General features: G+C 37.0%; 1 protein-coding gene across 5 annotated transcripts in view; it reads right to left on the reverse strand.

Moving 5' to 3' along the window:
• AXDND1 (axonemal dynein light chain domain containing 1) overlaps positions 1 to 20454 on the reverse strand; it is a 189802-nt gene that overhangs the window by 41290 nt on the left and 128058 nt on the right. For 3 of the 5 annotated variants that reach the window (XM_055111042.2, XM_055111040.2, XM_055111043.2), the window contains exon 21: positions 4086 to 4193. The exons of the other annotated variants lie outside the window; for them this stretch is intronic. In XM_055111042.2, coding sequence (XP_054967017.2) covers positions 4086 to 4193 — 108 coding nt within the window. The remainder of the gene's footprint in view (positions 1 to 4085; positions 4194 to 20454) is intronic. 5 annotated transcript variants of the gene reach the window in all.

A 20454-nucleotide genomic window follows, 5' to 3' on the forward strand; every position in this document is an offset into this window, starting at 1 on the left:
TAACAAAATACTCGCTAACTGAATCCAACAACATATCAAAAAGATAATCCACCATGATCACGTGGGTTACATAGCAGGGATGCAGGGATGGTTTAACATACACAAGTCAATAAATGTGATACACCACATAAACAGAATTAAAAACAAAAATCACATGATCATCTCAATAGATGCAGAAAAAGCATTCAACAAAATCCAGCATCCCTTTATGATTAAAACTCTCAGCAAAATCAGCATACAATGGACATAACTCAATGTATTAAAAGTCATCTATGGCAAATCCACAGCAAACATAATATTGGATGGGGAAAGCTGAAAGCATTCTCTCTGAGAACTGGAATGAGACAAGGATACCTACCCACTCTCACCACTCCTCTTCAACATAGAACTGGAAGTCCCAGCCAGAGCAATCAGACAAGAGAAGGAAATAAAGGACACCCAAATTGGTAAAGAGGAAGTCAAACTGTTATTGTTTCCTGACAATATGATCATTTACCTTGAAAACCCTAAAGACTCTCCAGAAAGCTCCTAGAAATGATAAAAGAATTCAGCAAAGTTTCCGGATACAAGACTAATGTACACAAATCAGTAGCTCTTCTCTACACCAACAGCTACCAAGCGGAGAGTCAAATCAAGAACTCAACCCCTTTACAACAGCTGCAAAAATAATAAAATACTTAGAGATATACCTAACCAAGGAGGCAAAAGACCTCTATAAGGAAAACTACAAACACTGCTGAAAGAAATCATAGACAACATAAACAAATGGAAACACACCCCAAGCTCATGGATGAGTAGAATCAATACTGTGAAAATAGCCATACTGCTAAAAGCAATCTACAAATTCAATGCAATCCCCATCAGAACACCACTATCATTCTTCACATAATTAGAAAAAAAAATTCTAAAATTCATATGAAACCAAAATAGAGCCCACATAGCCAAAGCAAGACTAAGCATGAAGAACAAATCTGAAGGCATCGCACTACCTGATTTCAAACTATACTATAAGGCCATGGTAACCAAAACAGCATGGTACTGGTATAAAAACAGGCATATAGACCAATGGAACAGAATAGAGAACCCAGAAATAAATCCAAATACTTATAGCCAACTGATCTTCAACAAAGCAAACAGAAACATAAAGTGGGGAAAGGACACCCTTTTAAACAAATGGTGCTGGGATAATTGGCTAGCCACATGTAGGAGAATGAAACTGGATCCTCATCTCTCACCTTATACAAAAATCAACTCAAGATGGATTAAGGACTTAAATCTAAGACCTGAAACTATAAAAATTCTAGACATAACATTGGAAAAACCCTTCTAGACATTGGCTTAGGCAAAGATTTCATGACCAAGAACCCAAAAGCAAATGCAATAAAACAAAGATAAATAGCTGGGGCTTAATTAAACTAAAGAGCTTTTGCACAGCAAAAGGAACAGTCAGCAGAGTAAACAGACAACGCACATAGTGGGAGAAAATCTTCACAATCTTTACATCTGACAAAGGACTAATATCCAGAATCTAAAACAAACTCCAACAAATCAGCAAGAAATGAAACAAACAATCACATCAAAAAGTGGGCTAAGGACATGAATAGACAATTATCAAAAGAAGATACACAAATGGCCAACAAATATATGAAAAAAAGCTCAGCCTCACTAATGATCAGGGAAATGCAAATCAAAACGACAATGCAATACCACCTTACTCCTGCAGGAATGGCCATAATCAAAAAATCAAGAAACGGTAGATGTTGCCATGAATGCGGTCATCAAGGAACACTTCTACACTTCAGGAGGGAATGTAAACTAGTAGAGCCACTATGGAAAACAGTGTGGAGATTCCTTAAAGAACTAAAAGTAGAATTACCATTTGATCCAGCAATCTCATTACTGGGTATCTACCCAGAGGAAAAGAAGTCATTATAGGAAAAAGATGCTTGCACACGCATGTTTATAGCAGCACAATTCACAATTGCAAAATCATGGAACCAACCCAAATGCCCATCAATCAACAAGTGGATAAAAATCTGTGGTGTATATATATATACACACACACACACACACACACACACCATATACCATATACTATGTATATATTATACCATATATATGTGGTAGTGTGTGTATATATATATAAAATCATATTATGTATATGATTGGAATATATATATATACACACACACACTACCACATTATATATGTATATATATGATGGAATGCTACTCAGCCATGAAAAGGAATGAATTAACAGCATTTTCAGTGACCTGGATGAGACTGGAGAAACTTTTTTTTTTTGTGGGGGACAGAGTCTCACTCTGTCGCCCAGGCTGGAGTGCAGTGACGTGATCTCGGCTCACTGCAGCCTCCACCTCCTGGGTTCAAGCGATTCTCCTGCCTCAGCCTCCTGAGTAGCTGGGACTATAGGAGACTCTTACTGTAAGTGAAGTAGCTCAAGAATGGAAAACGAAACACCATATGTTCTCACTGATGTGTGGGAGCTAAGCTATGAGGATGCAAAGGCATAAGAATGATACAATGGACTTTGGGGATTTGGGGGGAAGGGTGGGAGGGGGGCAAGGGATAAAAGACTACAAATAGGGTGCAGTGTGTACTACTCGAGTGATGGGTGCACCAAAATCTCAGAAATCACCACTAAAGAACTTACTCATGTAACCAAACACCACCTGTACCCCAGTAACCTATGGAAAAATAAAAAATAAAAGACTTGTCAGATTCATGCAAGGTTAAATTCAATTGCCTTTAAATTCCCTTCTGCTCTCACGTCTCTGATTCTGTATAGTTCCTTGATTTTTTCCTAGATCTGATACACCGAGATCATGTCTGTGGTATTTCATTAAGTTTCTCAAAGTATACTATAATTTACAATTTATAATGTTGATAAAATCATTCGGTGGTTATTTCACAATAATTCTTGCCAAGATCTAGACAGCACAGTAAAATGAACATTTGTTAAAGGTGAATAATTTAGAAAGATGATATTTCTTCAGTGTTTAAATGTAAAAAAAAAAGTTTCATAAATGTGTAGATAGAACCTTCCCCTTCTTTCTCAGACCCAAGACACTGACATATAGGCCATCAGATCATACCTGTATAGTATGACTCTGATAACAATGGGAGCTTCTTCAGAATTTACTGGAGAAGAACACCTTCAAAGAGGCTGAAATACAAACAAGAGTTGAGTTTGTGGATGGCACATGATATTCACTGATTTGAGATTCTCGGTAAGCAGGTGGCAATTAAAACCATAGGAAACACAGTAATAGGTAGTGTGTACAAATGAGAAGTGAAAGCAAGCCAAGGACAGAATATCAACATTTAAGAGGCAGAAAAGGGTGAAACTCTAAAACAAGGGTGAAATAAAGAAGTAGGAGAAAAACCAGGACATTGCAAAAGGAATGAATGGTTAAGAGAGCCAAATGCTACACAGAAGCCAGGTTAAATACAGAATTGAAGATACTTGGATTTGGCAATAAGGAATCACTGGTGACCTTAGAGTAGTTCTAGAGTTTTAAACAAATTGATTATGATGGAATGGAAAGAGAGAAAGAAGTAGCAGAGAGACAAGGTCAAGGGACATCCTTTTTAGGATGGGAGAAATGACCATGTTTTAGATTGCTTTTAGATTGATAAAATGGAACAATTAGAGAAGACATTAAAGAGGCAAAACAGAGAAGACATTGGACATGGGATTAAGTGCTCGATGGAAGAAATAACCTTGAATGGAAAGACTGAGACTGGAGGGGAGGGAAAAGGGTGAGCACAGAAGCAGATGAACCTGAGGATATGCCTCAGGAAGTGGCAGGGAGCTTCTACCTGAAACCCATTCTTTCCTTTATAAAATCACCTGCTAAAAACATGACGCAAAATGCTGAGTGGATGATTCTATTCCTTAGCGGGAAGAAGAGCTGTCAAAGATCTTGATCAGAACCAAAATTCTCATATGTTAGGGTAAATGAACAAGGATTCAGAACATTGATTGGAAGAAGCTGTGAACCTTCTCTACTGAAAAACAGGAATAATCTGAATAATGACCAACGCTAACATGTGGCAAATACCTCTTCAAGTAGTTGCTCTATTTCTTCATATGTCAATAATGTAATTTTTCTGCCTTTGATATTAGAAAGGAGGCAAGAGCATGTGTTGATCCATTCATAACATTCTTTCTGAGAAGAGATAAAAGATTACAAGCAGAAAAACCAGCTCATTTATTCACTCACCGCTATTGAGGAACTGATAAATACAAATCCTCTAAACATAACTATATTCAATTAACTTTATATCAGTTCAGTTCAAAGATTTGTGCAGTGGTGACTGGCTGGCTATTAACATACACCTAAATCATATTATCTCTTATTGACACGGTGTGGGATCTGGGTTGTAATGGGACAGGGAGTAGTGAAGTGCCGTAAAAACAGATACAAAAAGATTGTTTTATTTACTGATGTCTAAATGGCCTCCTAATAAATTTTATGCAACTGACCAGGTCAACTGTGATTGCATAATAACAACAGAAGTAGCAAACACCTACCTTGTACTTAATTATATGCCAGACTCTGTTCTAAGCATTATGCATATATTAACTCATTTGATCCTCAGTATGAGACATTAACTATTATTATCCTCATTTTTTAAGATGAGGAAACTGAGAAATTGAGTAGTTAAATGTCTTGCTCAAGGTCACAAAAATAGTTAAGTATGATGCTTGGATTCTAATCTATGTGGTCTGTGCTTAACCACTAAAAAAAAAAAAAAAATCCCTCTACTGCTAATAAAGTGAGTGGATCAAGATTTGAGACACTTTTGGAAAAGGTGCTCACCTTTTATCTATTGAGATATGGGAAAGGTCTATAGCAGGTTTTAATCACCTAAGGTAAATAGTTAAACTGTATTTACCAAGATCTCCTAACAGTTAAGAGCTGGTTTCAACGTTTAAAAGGTACATTATTCCTTATTAGTAATAAAAGCCCTGAGAACTAGGAAACGTTGTCCTCTCTGGGAACAGAGATCTGGTCACTCTAGCCAAAAAACGGCAGCATGTGGTGAAATGACCCACTGTAGGCTCCTGAAATCAACCACAATGAGCAGTAATATACCTTATATTTCTTTCATTATTAGCCTTTTTTTTTTTTTTGAGACAGGGTCTTGCTCTGTTGCCCAGGCTAGAGTGCAGTGGCATCATCATAGCTCACTGCAGCTTCGACCCACTAAGCTCAAGTGATCCTCCCACCTCAGCCTCCCAAGTAGCTGGGACCACAGGTGTGCACCACCATACCTGGCTAATTTTTTTACTTTTTCTTGCCCAGGCTGGGCTTGTACTCCTGGACTTAAGCAATTCAGCCTCCCAAAATGCTGGGATTACAGGCATGAGCCACTGTACCTGGCCCAGATTTCTTTTAAATTGTGTAATTATTATGAAACATCAGAGCCAAAAAATTTTAGAAATCAAATCTAAATCCATATGTTGTAGATAAAGAAACTGAAGCCTATAGTGGTAAAGTAAGTTTACTACAGCTTTGTTAATGTCACTGATGGTTAAATTCTGGATTCAGAGGGTTAGAATGGTATCTTATTGCATATCAGGAAGAAGAGTGGACAAGGCAGATGAAGGTGTTGGGTTTTAGTCCTAACTTCACCTAATTAGTTGAGAGTTCTTGAGTAAATGCCTAATAGTCCTTATCTTTTTTTTTTTAATGAAGCTGTTTGTTTACTCTAAGTGATCCATATGCAGTGGTGACCTGGTAAATGTTTAACAACCATTTCTGAGGGAGTTGGGGGAAGCCCTGATTTGTAGCAATTTCTGATTTCCATGGTATAAATACTCTCACCAGGCAATTTCAGTGATATTCATCAATTCAGTATGTTATCACGGAATGTGGACTTGAGAAGGCTTGTATATAATTGGTTCTTGTGAGCCAGTGTGAGTTTCTATCACACCACTGCCCCTAAGTATCCTTCCAGAGATAAAGCTTGACTAATACATTTTTTAACCTTTTTTTATTGCACCTAGAACAAAAAAATTTCAAAACTAGTCTGTAGTTGAATTTACACGCTATGAAACAGATCCTGGTCATTTTCTTATAAATGTCTGAGACATTGGAGATACTGTCATAAGACTTCTGATGAGGAAAAAAATTATTAGGAGTCTTTTACAGTTTTACTGTAAAAGTTTTACAATAATCTATAGAGTTCAGCAAGTTTTCCTTCAAAACCTTCAATAATACCTTTTTATCAGCTATAGACCAGGATAGCTTGGTTGCTAATTAATACCCATGAATCTCTTTCCATGAATATTCTTAATTGATTCTAATAAAGACTTCTGGTGTGAAGTAAAAGGACTAAAATTCATGTTTGGAGTGAAGGAGTATTTAAGAAGCAAGTGATAGTCCTAAATGTTAAGCCTATTGTAGCAGAAGAAAGAGAAGGCCATAGGAGAGTCTTTTATAGGGTACCAGCAGTAAGACACTGGCTATAAATGGAGCTATTAAGAATCCATGATCCACAGATCCCCCCATAAGGAAGGAAAGCTGGGGCTTCCTTGAGTTTACCTGCTAAAACATCTTGAGAGTAAGATTCCTACTACCACCATCTTCAGTCATAGTCCTTTTGGAGGACCAAATCCTGGAACTGGCAGTGCTATCTCTGGTGACATAAAGAAAGCCTATTGTGGTCCAAGGTGGATGGCAGACTACACAGGGCAGAGATGAGACCAAATGGCATAGAGGAAGTTTTGTTTTGTTTTTTTTGACACAGAGTCTTACTCTGTCGCCCAGGCTAGAGTGCAGTGGTGCAATCTCGGCTCACTGCAACCTCCGCCTCCTAGGCTCAAATGATCCTCCTACCTTAGCCTCCTGAGCAGCTGAGACTACAGGCATGCCACCATGCCCGGCTAATTTTTGAATTTTCAGTAGAAACGGGGTTTCACTATGTTGGCCAGGCTGGTCTCGAACTGCTGACCTCAAGTGATCCACTTGCCTCAGCCTCCCAAAGTCTGGGATTACAGGTGTGAGCTACTGTGCACAGCCGGCATAAAGGAAGTTAATTGTAGCTGGAAGTCAAGTTTGAAGAGCGCCAGCTAGAGGTCCTCATTTCCATTATGGTAGGTATTTATTTGGCATATTTCCCTCCCATATATTCTCAGCACTGTCAGGTGCTGGTCAATGTGTGTCTTTTTTGTCAGTCTTGGCCTGCTGAAGGATATCTCAGAGGCCCTTCCCAGTAATCTGCCATTTGCTCAGATTATGACTATTCTTCAGTGTATCAGTGACTCTAATTCTAGGTCCTTGGAACAGTAGAGATAGTCAACCTAAAGCACTTGAAAAAAAAAAAAATCCATCTAGCTTATCTGGCCTGGCTAAGTTTCCAGGCTTTCAGTAGCTGTTCTAGGCTGCAGTAGTTCTTGTATACTCTTACTGGATGCCAGGACTCTGATATAGTGCCTCCAAGTCTCACATGAAGCCTTATATCAAGCAATTCTCATCTCCAAGTGGAGTGGTTGCTATACAATGACATCAGTTTCTGTCTGAAATAGGCACAGGAGCAAGGATTCTCAGAACTGAGTCCTCCTAAAAAATGGCCTCCCGCTGTATGAGGTCAGACTGGATCAAGCTATGCCAGGATCAGGTGGACGGTAAATAATTAGCCCCTGGACTGCCTTAGTACTCTTGGGGAACTAGATAATCCCTATCTGTTTCTGAAGAAGCAATTTACCTAGACTGTTATGGAAAGTGGAGTAAGAATTTATATCAGTAGGGGTGATCAAACTCCAAAAGATGGTTACCTAGGAGATCTTCAATTTTTTTGTTTTTCTTTTTTTCTTTTTTTTTTTTTTTTTGAGATGGAGTTTCGCTCTGTTGCCCAGGCTGGAATGCAGTGGAGCAATCTCGGCTCGGCACAACCTCTACCTCCCGGGTTCAAGGGATTCTCCTGCCTCAACCTCCTGAGTAGCTTGGAGGCACCCACTACCACACCTGGCTAATTTTTGTATTTTTAGTAGAGACACAGTTTCACCATGTTGGCCAGGCTGGTCTCAAACTCCCAACCTCAGGTGATCTGCTTGCCTCAGCCTCCCAAAATGCTGGGATTACAGGCATGAACCACCGCACCTGGCCGAGATCCTCAGTTCTGAACCCTGTCCAGCATCATGCAAATCTCCTTGGCTGGAAAGAAGCCCAAGAAACATTAGCTTGTGGGAAACTCTCACTAATGTCATCCAAATATCAGTCTAGTAGGTCAAATGCTAGAATGTGGCACAAGCCACACAGCATTACCATAGAGCCGCATTAGACAAGGCTTCTCTGGAAAACCATCTTCTTTTCACCTTGTGGGATGTGGATGAGGCCATAGAAATCCCAAAGTCTGATGTCATAAAGATTCATGTACCATACAGGTTTGTCTAGATCAGGAGAAGATGGTAGCAGTCCAGGATGGTGATGAATTTGAAATAAAAATAACCTTCATGAAGATGGAACTAACCATTTTTTTAAAGAGTACCTCAGTATGGTCTGCTAAGTCCCTTACCATAAACTCGCTTGATATACCCTTGAGAGGCCTCAGGCTTAGAGAAGAGGCATATGCGTTTTCTTAGCAGAAGAAGGCCTTTGCATAGGCTCAGTTACAGCCTTACCTCTGGTGTGAGAGCAGATTCTCAGCCTCCTCTGATAAGACTCCCCCAGTTTATTTATCTGAAATCACTAGAGAACAGTTAGTGAGTGAGAAAGAGCTTAACAGAGGACCAAAGTAGCACTAGTGGAAAGTGTAGGTCCTCAAAGAGATGGTCAGGTTATGGGCATCCAGTCAGGGGATGGGGTGGCGCAGGGCAATGAATGGCCATAGCACAAGGCTTCCACAAAATCTCCTCATCTGGATAATTTTATAAGTCCCTGAACCCTGAAGTTCCCTCAGGAAGGGCTCCTCATGATAGTGTCCTCCATATGGCTATAGCCTTAACTTTTATAGGGAGATACACCTCAAAACATCTTGAAATCCTCATTCCAGATTACCTTTATCTGAAAACCTGGTCTCGCCACACAGAGCTCTACCCACTTTTAGGTAAATGAGGACTAAGTGTGTCACAGAGTTGGCCAGTGGGTCTCCACCACCATCTGTGGCAGGTCCAGCCTGCCAAAATCAGGATCCCCACCACATCCTGGGGTGGACAGAAGAAGGGGCTATTCACAGCAGGCCTGAGAAGGCTTGAACACATTTCTAGAGGTATAGTGTGGGTTCCAAGAGTCTGCTTGTTTCAGAAGTATAACAGCCTGTTGTGAAGAACCCTTCTGAAGCCTTCCCAGAACCAAAATGAGAACTCAGACATTCCATTCAACTCTTAGATGAGAAGTGATATATACCTATAGTAGCATATTTTCAAATAGTAAAATATTATTGCTTCCCTGACATACACATCCTAAATGTTCATGGTGTTTTAGTCTTGTAATTTTCTACCACATTAAATTTGCTATTTTAAATTTGGATTTAGCACCTATATATTAATACATAAGATTTATTTTCTCTATACTCATCTGGACTTTTTTAAGGACATTAGTAGCTATGTGAAATAAAATGGGAATACTTTCAGTCGTTATCTATGCTCTTACACTGTTTATATAGCATGGGGATTACCCTACTCCTTGAAAGTCTGCATAATTCTCAGCAAACTATCACAAGGACAAAAAAGCAAACACCGCATGTTCTCAATCATAGGTGGGAATTGAACAATGAGAACACATGGACACAGGAAGGGGAACATCACACTCTGGGGACTGTTGTGGGGTGAGGGCAAGGGGGAGGGATAGCATTAGGAAATATACCTAATGCTAAATGACAAGTTACTGGGTGCAGCACACCAACATGGCACATGTGTACATATGTAACAAACCTGCACATTGTGCACATGTACCCTAAAACTTAAAGTATAATAATAATAAAATAAAATTAAAAATTAAAATTAAAAAAAAAGTCTGAAAAAACCTGTCTGAGGAATCCAGGCAAAATTTTTAGCATTTCTAAAAATTAGTGCATCCAATTTTTCACTGAAAATTGGCCAATTTTCTCCTTCAAGGATTAATGATACTATTTTCCTAGAAAAGTCTCCATCTCCTAGAGATTTAAAATGTATTAGCAAGATGTTGTACATAAAGTTTTTTATAACATAAAAGTTTTTAAACAGTTTCATAATAGTTATAACTATTAAAAACTGTGAGATCTGTCATACATACAGAGAGACATAAAATAAACATATGCAGTTTAAAGAGAGAATTGCTCCCTACATGCCAGTCCTCATATACCATAATATTCATAATATTTATTCTACTATTTATGGACATTTGAGTTGTTTCCAGTTTGAGGATACTTCTAGAAATAATCTTGGAATATCCTTTTTTTTTTTTTTTTACACAGAGTTTTGCTCTTGTTGCCCAGGCTAGAATGCAATGGCACAATCTCACCTCACCACAACCTCCACCTCCCGGGTTCAAGTGATTCTCCTGCCTCAGCCTCCTGAGTAGCTGGGATTACAGGCATGCGCCACCACGCCTGGCTAATTTTGTATTTTCAGTAGAGACAGGGTCTCTCCATGTTGGTCAGGCTGGTCTTCATCTCCCAACCTCAGGTGATCCACCCGTCTCAGCCTCCCAAAGTGCTGGGATTACAGGTGTGAGCCACCACGCCTGGCCAGAATGTTCTTATGTATGTCTCTTAGTCTAGAGCACTTGTGTAAGAGCTTATCTAGTATACTGACAGATGAATAGAATTGTTTGTTGCAAAGTGTGTTGCAACTTTAACAGATAATGTCAACTGATTTCCAAAGTGGATGTACAAATTTATATTCTTACCAGCAGTATAGAAGTACCTGTTGCTCCCCCATTCTTGTTAACACTTGTATTGCCAGACTTTGCAATTTCTTTTTTTTTTTTTTTAGACAGAGTTTTGCTCTTTTGCCCAGGCTGAAGTGCAGTGGTGCAATCTCAGCTCACCACAAACTTTGCCTCCCGGGTTCAAGCGATTCTCCTGCCTCAGCCTCCCCAGTAGCTGGGACTGCCGGTGCGTGCCACCATGCCGGGCTAATTTTGTATTTTTAGCAGAGACAGAGGTTCACCATGCTGGCCAGGCTGATCTTGAACTCCTGACCTCAGGAGATCCGCCCACCTCGGCCTCCCAAATTGCTGAGATTACACGCGTAAGCCACCGCACTCGGCCTAGACTTTGTAATTTTTCCCAGCTTGTTATGTAAGTAGTGATATTAGTTTGTATTTCCCTGATCACTTATGAAATTGAGCAGCTTTTCATAAGTATGTCAACCATTGGGATTTTCTCTTTTGTGAGGTATACATTCAAGCTTTTTGCCCATTTTTCTATTGGGTTGTGTATTTTTATAATATTGATTCCTAGAAGGTCATTTTCTATTCTGGATACTGGTCCTTTGTCAGTTATAAGTGTTGCAAATACATTCTCCCATTTTGTGGATTGTTTTTGTTTTAATGGCATTTTCTTGATAAAAATAATTCTTAAATTTAAGGTAATCAAAATTATGAACCTTTTCCCTTTGAGTTAGTGCTTCTTATCTCTTACTTAAAAAAATATTTTCCTACCCCCAAGATCTTAGATATTATCTTCTAAAAGCTTTATAATTTTGACTTTCACATGTAGGTTTCTAGTCCATTTGGAATTGATTTTTGTGTGAAGTAAAAGTCTCATTTCATCTCTCCTATATAGATAGCCAATATTCCTAGTTTTTGAGTTTTTTTGTTGTTGTTTTGTTTTGTTTTGTTTTAAGACACAGTCTCACTCTGTCGCCCAGGCTGGAATGCAGTGGCGTGATTGGCTCACTGTGACCTCCGCCTTCCCGGTTCAAGCGATTCTCCTGCCTCACCCTCCCCAGTAGCTGGAACTACAGGGGTGCGCCACCACACCTGGCTAATTTTTTTGTATTTTTAGTAGAGATGGGGTTTCACTGTATTAGTCAGGATGGTCTCAATCTCCTGACCTCATGATCCACCCACCTCAGCCTCCCAAAGTGCTGGGATTACAGGCGTGAGCCACCGCGCCCAGCCCCCTAGTATTTTTAATTGGAAAGTTCATCATTTCCTCATTAATTCTATATGCCATGCTTATATAAAAGGCCATAAATTTTTGGTTCTGTTTTTTGATTCCATTGACATAGTTGTCCATCTTTCAACTAACACCATGCTGTTTCAGTTTAGCTTTACAAGAAGTTTAAAATATGGGAGGATGAGTCCTCTCACCTTATTTTCAAAAGTGTGTTAGCTATTCTTGGTTCTCTGAATATCCAAAACAGGTTTTAGAGACAGTTTGTCAAGTTGAAAAAAAAAAACTGTTGGAAACTTGATTGTGACACCTAGATTAGTGCTGTTTAATAGAACTTTCCATAATAATAGAAATGTTCTATATATGTGTGGTCCAATATGATCCCTGGTAGCAACATGTACTATTAAGCACTTAAAATATGGCTAATATGACTGGAGAGGTGAATTTTTAAATTTAAATTAATTCAGCCGGGCATGGTGGCTCACACCTGTAATCCCAGTACTTTGGGAGGCTGAGATGGGTGGATCACTTGAGACCAGGAGTTCAAGACCAGCCTGGCCAACATGGCAAAACCCTGTCTCTACTAAAAATACAAAAATTAGCCAGGTATGGTGGCCTGTGCCTGTAATCCTGGCTACTCAGGAAGCTGAGGCACTAGAATCTCTTGAACCCGAGAGGCAGAGTTCAAGAGAGCTGACATCGTGCCACTGCACTCCGGCCTGGGCAACAGAGCCAGATTCTGTCTCAAAAAATAAAAATAAAAATAAATTAATTCAAATGTGAATAGCAATATGTGGCTAGTGGCTACTGTACTGGACAGGATCACTACATAGCATTCTGAGGAGAATTGACATCTTTACAATATACAGTCTTTCAGTTCATGAACATGGTGTATCTTCCACTTAGGTCTTTTAATGTTTCTCAAATAAAGTTTGAAATATACTCCAGAAAGAAACTGATCAATCTTTATTAGATTTATTCCTAAGTACTTTATAATTTTGAAATTATTATAAATATTACCTTTTTCATGTTTCATTTTAGAACTACTTAATGCTGGCAGGCAATACACACGCGCGCGCACACACACACACACACACACACACACACAATGTACCCTGCAATTAATGGCTATATATATATGTGTGTGTGTGTGTGTGTGTGTGTGTGTGTGTGTGTGTTACCCCTCTCATTTACTGCTGGATTTGATTTGCCTGTATTTTGTTTAGGACTTTTGTATTCCATGTGAGACTGGTCTATAATTTCCCTTTCTTGAACAATCCCTTTTGGGTTTTTGTATAAAAAGTATTCCCTCTTCTTTAGACCCTGAAAGAGTCTGTATAAGAACAGAATTATTTATTTCTTAAATGTTTGATAGGGCTTTCTGTTGAAGCTGTCTATACTTAGAGCATCTTTTGGGGGAAGATTTTTGACGAATTCCTTTAATGATTATAGGACTACTTGGGTTTTTAATTTATTCTCAAGTCTTCTGGGTTATATTTATTTGTCCATTTCATCTAAATTTTCAAATGTTTGTGATAATGTCCTTCATAATCTCTTCCTACCATCTTTCTAATGTCTGAATCATCTGAGTTACTCATTCCTGAAATAATTTTTTGCATCTTTTTGTCTTAATTAATCTTGCCAAAAGCTTCCCAATTTTAGTCTTTTAGCAGACCAATTTTGGGCTCTCTTTATCATCTCCTTTTAGTCAGGTATTCAAAAACATATGATACACCCATTTAAAGTGTATAATTCAATGGTTTTTAGTTATTCACAAAGTTGTGCAACATCGCTGCAATCTATTCCTAGAATATTTTCATCAGGCCCAAGAAAGCCTGTACCTGTTAGCAGTTGTTCATTTCCCATTCCTCCCCCTCCTTTACAAGCTCCAGGCAGCCACTAATCTTTCTGTCTCCATAGATTTGCCTATTCTGGGCATTTTACGTGAATAAAATAATACAATATGAGGTCTTTTGAAATATTTTATGTGAATAAAATAATATGTGGTCTTTTGAAACATCACAATATATTACTGACTTCTTTCACTCAGCATGTTTTCAAGGTTCTTCCATGTCGTTGCATGTATCAGTACTTCTTTTTTTACTGCCAAATAATGTTCTATTATATAAATATACTGCATTTTGTTTATCTAGTCAGCAATTGATGGACATTTAGGTTGTTTCCAGTTTGGGTCTATTATTGTTTGCTCTTGTGAATAGCACAGCAGTGAACATGTGAATGCGTATGTCTTTTTGGTAGAATGATTTATTTTCTTTTGGTGTGTACACACTAATGGGATTGCTGTGTTGAACTGTAGCTCTGTTTTAAGTTCTTTGAGAAATCTCCAGACTGCTTTCCACGATGGCTAGACTAATTTACATTCCCAACAACAGTGAATAACAGTTTTCCTTTTTCTCTGCAGCCTCACTAGCATCTGTTGTTTTTTTTGACTTTTTATAAGCTATTCTGACTGGTGTAAGATGGTATCTCATTGTGGTTTTGATTTGTATTTACTTGATGATTAGTGATGCTGAGAATTTTTTCATATGTTTGTTGGCCACTGTGTATCTTCTTTTGCGAAATATCTGTTCATATCCTTTGCCCATTTTTAAGTGGGTTATTTGGTTTTTGCTTGTTGATTTGTTTGAGTTCCCTATAGATTCTAGATATTAGGCCTTTGTCAGACACATAGTTTACAAATATCTTCCCCCATTTTGGAGGTTTTCCATTTTTCCAATGACAGTTTCCTTTCTGTGCAGATGTTCTTTAATTAGGACCCACTTGTCTATTTTTGTTTTTGTTGCTACTGCCTTTGGAGATTTAGCCAAAAATTATTTGCCAAGGTCAATGTCAAGAAGAATATTTTCTAGTCTTGTTTTCCAGGATTTTTATAGTTTGATGTCTTACATTTAAATCTTTAATCCAGTTATCCCAGCACCATTTAATGAATAGGGAGTCTTTTCCCCCTTGCTAGTTTTTGTCAGCGTTGTTGAAGATCAGATGGTTGGTAGGTGTGAGGCTATATTTCTAAGTTTTCTATTATGTTCCATTAGTCTACATGTCTGTTTTTGTACCAGTACCATGCTGTTTTGTTTACTTTATTATATAATTTGAAGTAAGGTAGTGTGATGCCTCCAGCTTTGTTCCTTTTGCTCAGGACTGCTTTGGCTATTTGGGCTCTCTTTCAGTTCCATATGAACTTTTAATATTTTTTTCAAATTCTGTGAAGAATGACATTGATAGTTTGATAGGAATAGAACCGAATTTATAAACTGCTTTGGGCAGTATGGCCATTTTTATGATATTGATTCTTCTTATCCATGAGCATGAAATGTTTTTCCATTAATTTGTGTCATCTCTGATTTCTTTCAGCAGTGTTTTGTAGTTCTCCTTGTAGACGCCTTTCACCTCCTTGGCTAGATGTATTCCTAGGTATTTGATTTTCTTGTGGCTATTGTAAGTGGAATTGTATTCTCGACTTCACTCTCAGCCTGGACATTATTGGTGTATAGAAATGCTATTGCTTTTTGTATATTGACTTAGTATCCTAAACTTTACTAAAGTCGTTTATCAATTCTAGGAGCCTTTTGGCAGAGTCTTTAAGACTTTCTAGGTATAGAATCCTATCATCAGCAAAGAGAGATAGCTTGACTTCTTCTTTTCCTATTTGGAGGCCTTTTATTTCTTTCTCTTGCCTAACTGCTCTGGCTAGGACTTCCAGAGCTATGTTCAATAGGAATAGTAAGACTGGGCATCCTTGTCTTGTTCCAGTTCTCAAGGGGAATGGTTCAAGCTTTTGCCCTGAATTCAGTACGATGTTGGCTATCGGTTTGTCATAGATGGCTCTTATTATTTTGAGGTATATTCCTTCAATGTCTAGTCTGTTGAGGGTTTTTATCATGAAAGGATATTGGATTTTATTGAAAGCTTTTTCTGGGTCTATTGAGATGCAGTGTTAAGAGAATAATTTCATAATGATAGAGTCAGTTCACTCTAAATGTATTTGCACCTAATAACATAGCTTCAAAATACATGAAGCAAAAACTGATAGAACTCCAAGAAAATAAACAAAACATAATTATAGTCAAGGTTTCAATACTCCTCTCTGAATAATTGATGGATCAAGTAGACAGAAAATCAACAAGGATATAGGACACTTAAATAAGACTATCAACCAATTTGATTTGAACTCCATCAATAACAGAATATTCTTCTCAATTGTACATGGAACAGTTACCAAGACAGATAATGTTCTAGGTTCTCAAACAAGTCTCAATACATTGGAAAGGATGTAAGTGGTATAAAATATGTTCTCTGACTACAATGAAATCATATTACAAATCAATAGCAGAAGAGCTCTGGAAAATACTCAAATATTTGGGAACTAAATATACTTCTAAATAACCCATGGATGAACGAAGAATGCAAAATGGATATTAAAATGTATTTTAAATGGAATTAAAATGAAAACACAACATATCAAAATCTGTGAGATGCAGCTAAAACAGAAAGTTTGTACTACTAAATGCCTACGGGGGTATGGGGGAGGAGGTAAAAAGGTCTCAAATCAATAATCTCAGCTACACTTTAAGAAACCAGAAAATGAAGAGCAAATTAAACCCAGAATAAGTAAGAAAATATAAACAATAAAGACTAGACTGGAAATTAAGGACGTAGAAAACAGAAAACTTGTGGAGAAAAATCAATGAAAGCAAAATCTGGTTCTTTGAGATCAAGAAAATTGGACAATCTTTGTGTAGATTCATGAAAACAAAAAGAGAGAGGCTTCAAAATTTCCATAACAGAATGAGACAGTGGACATCCTAAAATTATTAAAAGAATAATAAGGGAATATTGTGAGCAATTGCATGACAATAAACTAGACAACTTAGATGAAATCACAAATTCCTTACAAGTCCAAAGCTCACTCAAGAAAAGGAAATAATAGCTCTATATGTGATAAATGTATTTAAACTTGTTAAAGAAATTAGATAGCTCTATATTTGTTAGTTAAAAACTTTCCCACAATGCCCAGATGCTTCACTGGTGAATTCTACCAAACATTTATGGAAGAAATAAACAATTCTACACATATTATTTCTAAAACAGAAGAGTAAGAAACACTTCTTAACTCATTTTAAAAGGCCAGCATTACCCTGATATCAAAACCAAACAAAGATATTACAAAACAAAACTATTTAATAAATATCCCTTATGAACATCAGTGCAAAAATTCTAAACAATCAATCAATTGAATTTGCAACATATAAGAAGGACAATACATCATGATCAAGTGGAGTTTATTCCAGGAATACAAGACTGGTTTAACATTCAATTTAAAAATCAATAAATGTAATTCACCATATTAACGCACTAAAAAAGACAACTCATGAGCATCTCAATAGATGCAGCGAAAGGATTTGATAACATCCAACATCCATTACTGACTAAAAAAAAAAAAAAAAAAAATTTTCAGCAAACATGAAATAAAGAAGAATTTCCTCAATCTAATAAAGGGTATCTATAAAAAAAACCTATAGCTAGCATTATACTTAAAGATGACCAATTAATACTTTTTCCCTAAGATGGACCAAGGCAAGGATATCTGCTCTCATTACTTTTTCAACCTAGTATTATACAGTCTTATTAGTGCAATAAGGCAAGAAAAAGAAAAAATATATACAGATTGGAAAGGAAGAAATAAAACTGTCCCTATCTGCAGATAACATGACTGCATGACTGTGTATTAAAAATCCCAAAGAATCTGAAAAAAAACAAAATAAAAAAAATTCTTAGAAGGAATAAGTGAATTCAGCAAGGTCACAGGATATGAGATTAATGTACTAAAACCCCATTGTAATTCTATATATTAGCAATGAATAATCAGAAATTGTAATTATAAAATAATACCATTTATAGTAGCACCAAAATATGAAATACTTAGGGATAAATCTCACAAACTATATGTAAGATCTATACACTGAAAACTATAAAACTTTGCTTAAAGAAATAAAGACAAACAAATGAAGAGATAGACCATGTTCACAGATTTAAAGACTCCATATTGTTAAGATATCAATTCTCCACAAACTGATCAATAGATATAATATCAATTAAAATCCCAGCAAGGTTTCTTGAGGAAATTGATAGGCTAATTATAAAATATGGAAAGCAAAGGACCTAGAATAGCCTGATCTTGAAAAAAAACAAATTTGGAGGATTTATATTACCTGATTTTAAAACTTATTACAAAACAATAGTAATGAAGGCAGTTTGGAGACGGTGACAATGTTGACAAATGGATCAACAGAACACAACAGAATGTCCAGAATAATACCAAGACATATATGGTTAAAAGGTTTTCAATCAAGATACAAAGGCATCTCAATAGAGAAAGTACAGCCTTTTCAGCAAATGGTGCTAAAACAATGGATATCCAAATGCCACAAAATGAACTTGAATCCAACCCCAGCACCATATTTTTAAAAGTTAACTCAAAGTGGGTCATAGACTTGAATATAATGCCTAAAACTCTAAAACTTCTAGAAGAAAACATAGGAGAAAATCTTTATGATGTTGTTATGCAAAAATTTCTTTAGATAGAATACCAAAAGCAAGGTCTATAAAAGAAAAAAAATCAGAGATTGAACTTCATCAAAATTAAGAACTTCTCTCTTTGAAAGACACTATAACTGGGCATGAGGTTCATGTCTGTAATCCTGGCTACTCTGGAGACTGAGGTGGGAAGATCACTTAAGCTCAGGAGTTCAAGTCCAGCCTACGCAACATAGTAAAATACTATCTTAGGAAAAAAAAAAGACAAATCACAGACTGAGAGAAGATATTTTAAAATCATGTATCTGATAAAAGACTTGGTATCGAGAAAAAAACAGCTGTCTAAACTCAATAATAAGGAAACAAACAAATCAATACTAAACAGGTCAAAGATTTGAACAGACATTACACCACAGAAAATACATGGATTACAAATACACACATGAAAAGAAGTTCAACATCATTGGTCATTAAGAAAATGCAAATTAAAACCACAATAACATCCCACTACTCACTTATTAGAATGTATAATTTTAAAAGACTGACTATATCAGCCAGGCGCAGTGGCTCACACCTGTAATCCCAGCACTTTGGGAGGCTGAGGAGGGCGGATCACTTGAGGTCAGGAGTTTGAGACCAGCCTGGTCAACACGGTGAAACCCCATCTCCACTAAAAATACAAAAATTAGCCCGGCATAGTGGTGCACGCCTGTAGTCCCAGGTATTCAGGAGGCTTAGGAAGCAGAATTGCTTGAACCCAGGAAGCGGAGGTTGCAGTGAGCCAAGATCATGCCACTGCACTCCAGCCTGGGCAACAGAGCGAGACTCCATCTCAAAAAAAATTTTAAAAAGACTGACTATATCAAGTGTCAGTGAGTATGTAAAGCAACTGGAACTCTCAGATACCGCTGGCAAGAGTGTAAAAATGGTTTAAACACCTTTTAAGAAATTGATATATCATATTTGTACATATTTTGGAGTACATGTGATATCTTGATGCATGTGTACAATGTGTAAAGATCAAAGCAGGGTAACAGGGGTATCCATCACCTCAAACATTTATCTTTTCTTTGTGTTGGAGATAGCCAATTCTTCTCTTCTAGCTATTTTGAAATATACAGTGAATTATTGTTAACTATAATTTCCCTAATGTACTATTGAATACTAGAGCTTATTCCTTCTACCTAACTGCACTTTTGTACCCATTAGCCACTTTGGAAGGCAGTTTGACCATTTCTTTAAAAGTTAAACACACACATTCCATGTGACTCAGCCATTCCATTCCTAGATATCAACCCAAGAGAAGTGAAAGTATACATCCATTCAAAGACTTACATATGAATATGCACTGAAGTTATCTAGTAATAATTTAAAACTGGAAACAATTCAAATGCATATCAACAGAGACTAAATAAATTGTGTCTATCCATACAATGAAATATTACTCAGCACTAAAAAGCATAAGTGGTTGATAAAAGCAACAATATGTGTGAATCTCTAAGTAATCATGCTTAGTGAAATAAGTCAGAGAAAAAAAGTATATTCTTTATAATTCCATTTTTATGAATTCTAGAAAATAAAAAAAATCTTTGGTGTTAGATAGTAGATCAGACATTGGTGACAAGATGAGGCTGGAAGGATAAATAAAAGAGGAGTACAAGGAAACTCTGGGTGTGTTTGATATGTTCCCTATTTTTCATCTTTATTAATTGTTTTTATGAGTATGTGCATATTTTAGAACTTATAAGATTGTATTCTTTAAATATGTGAGCTTGTTGTACATCAATTGAACCTCAAAAATCTGATAAAAACAAACAAAACAAAAAC

This window comes from Pan paniscus, chromosome 1 (genome assembly GCF_029289425.2).
Source record: "Pan paniscus chromosome 1, NHGRI_mPanPan1-v2.0_pri, whole genome shotgun sequence".
Classification (NCBI taxonomy): domain Eukaryota; kingdom Metazoa; phylum Chordata; class Mammalia; order Primates; family Hominidae; genus Pan; species Pan paniscus.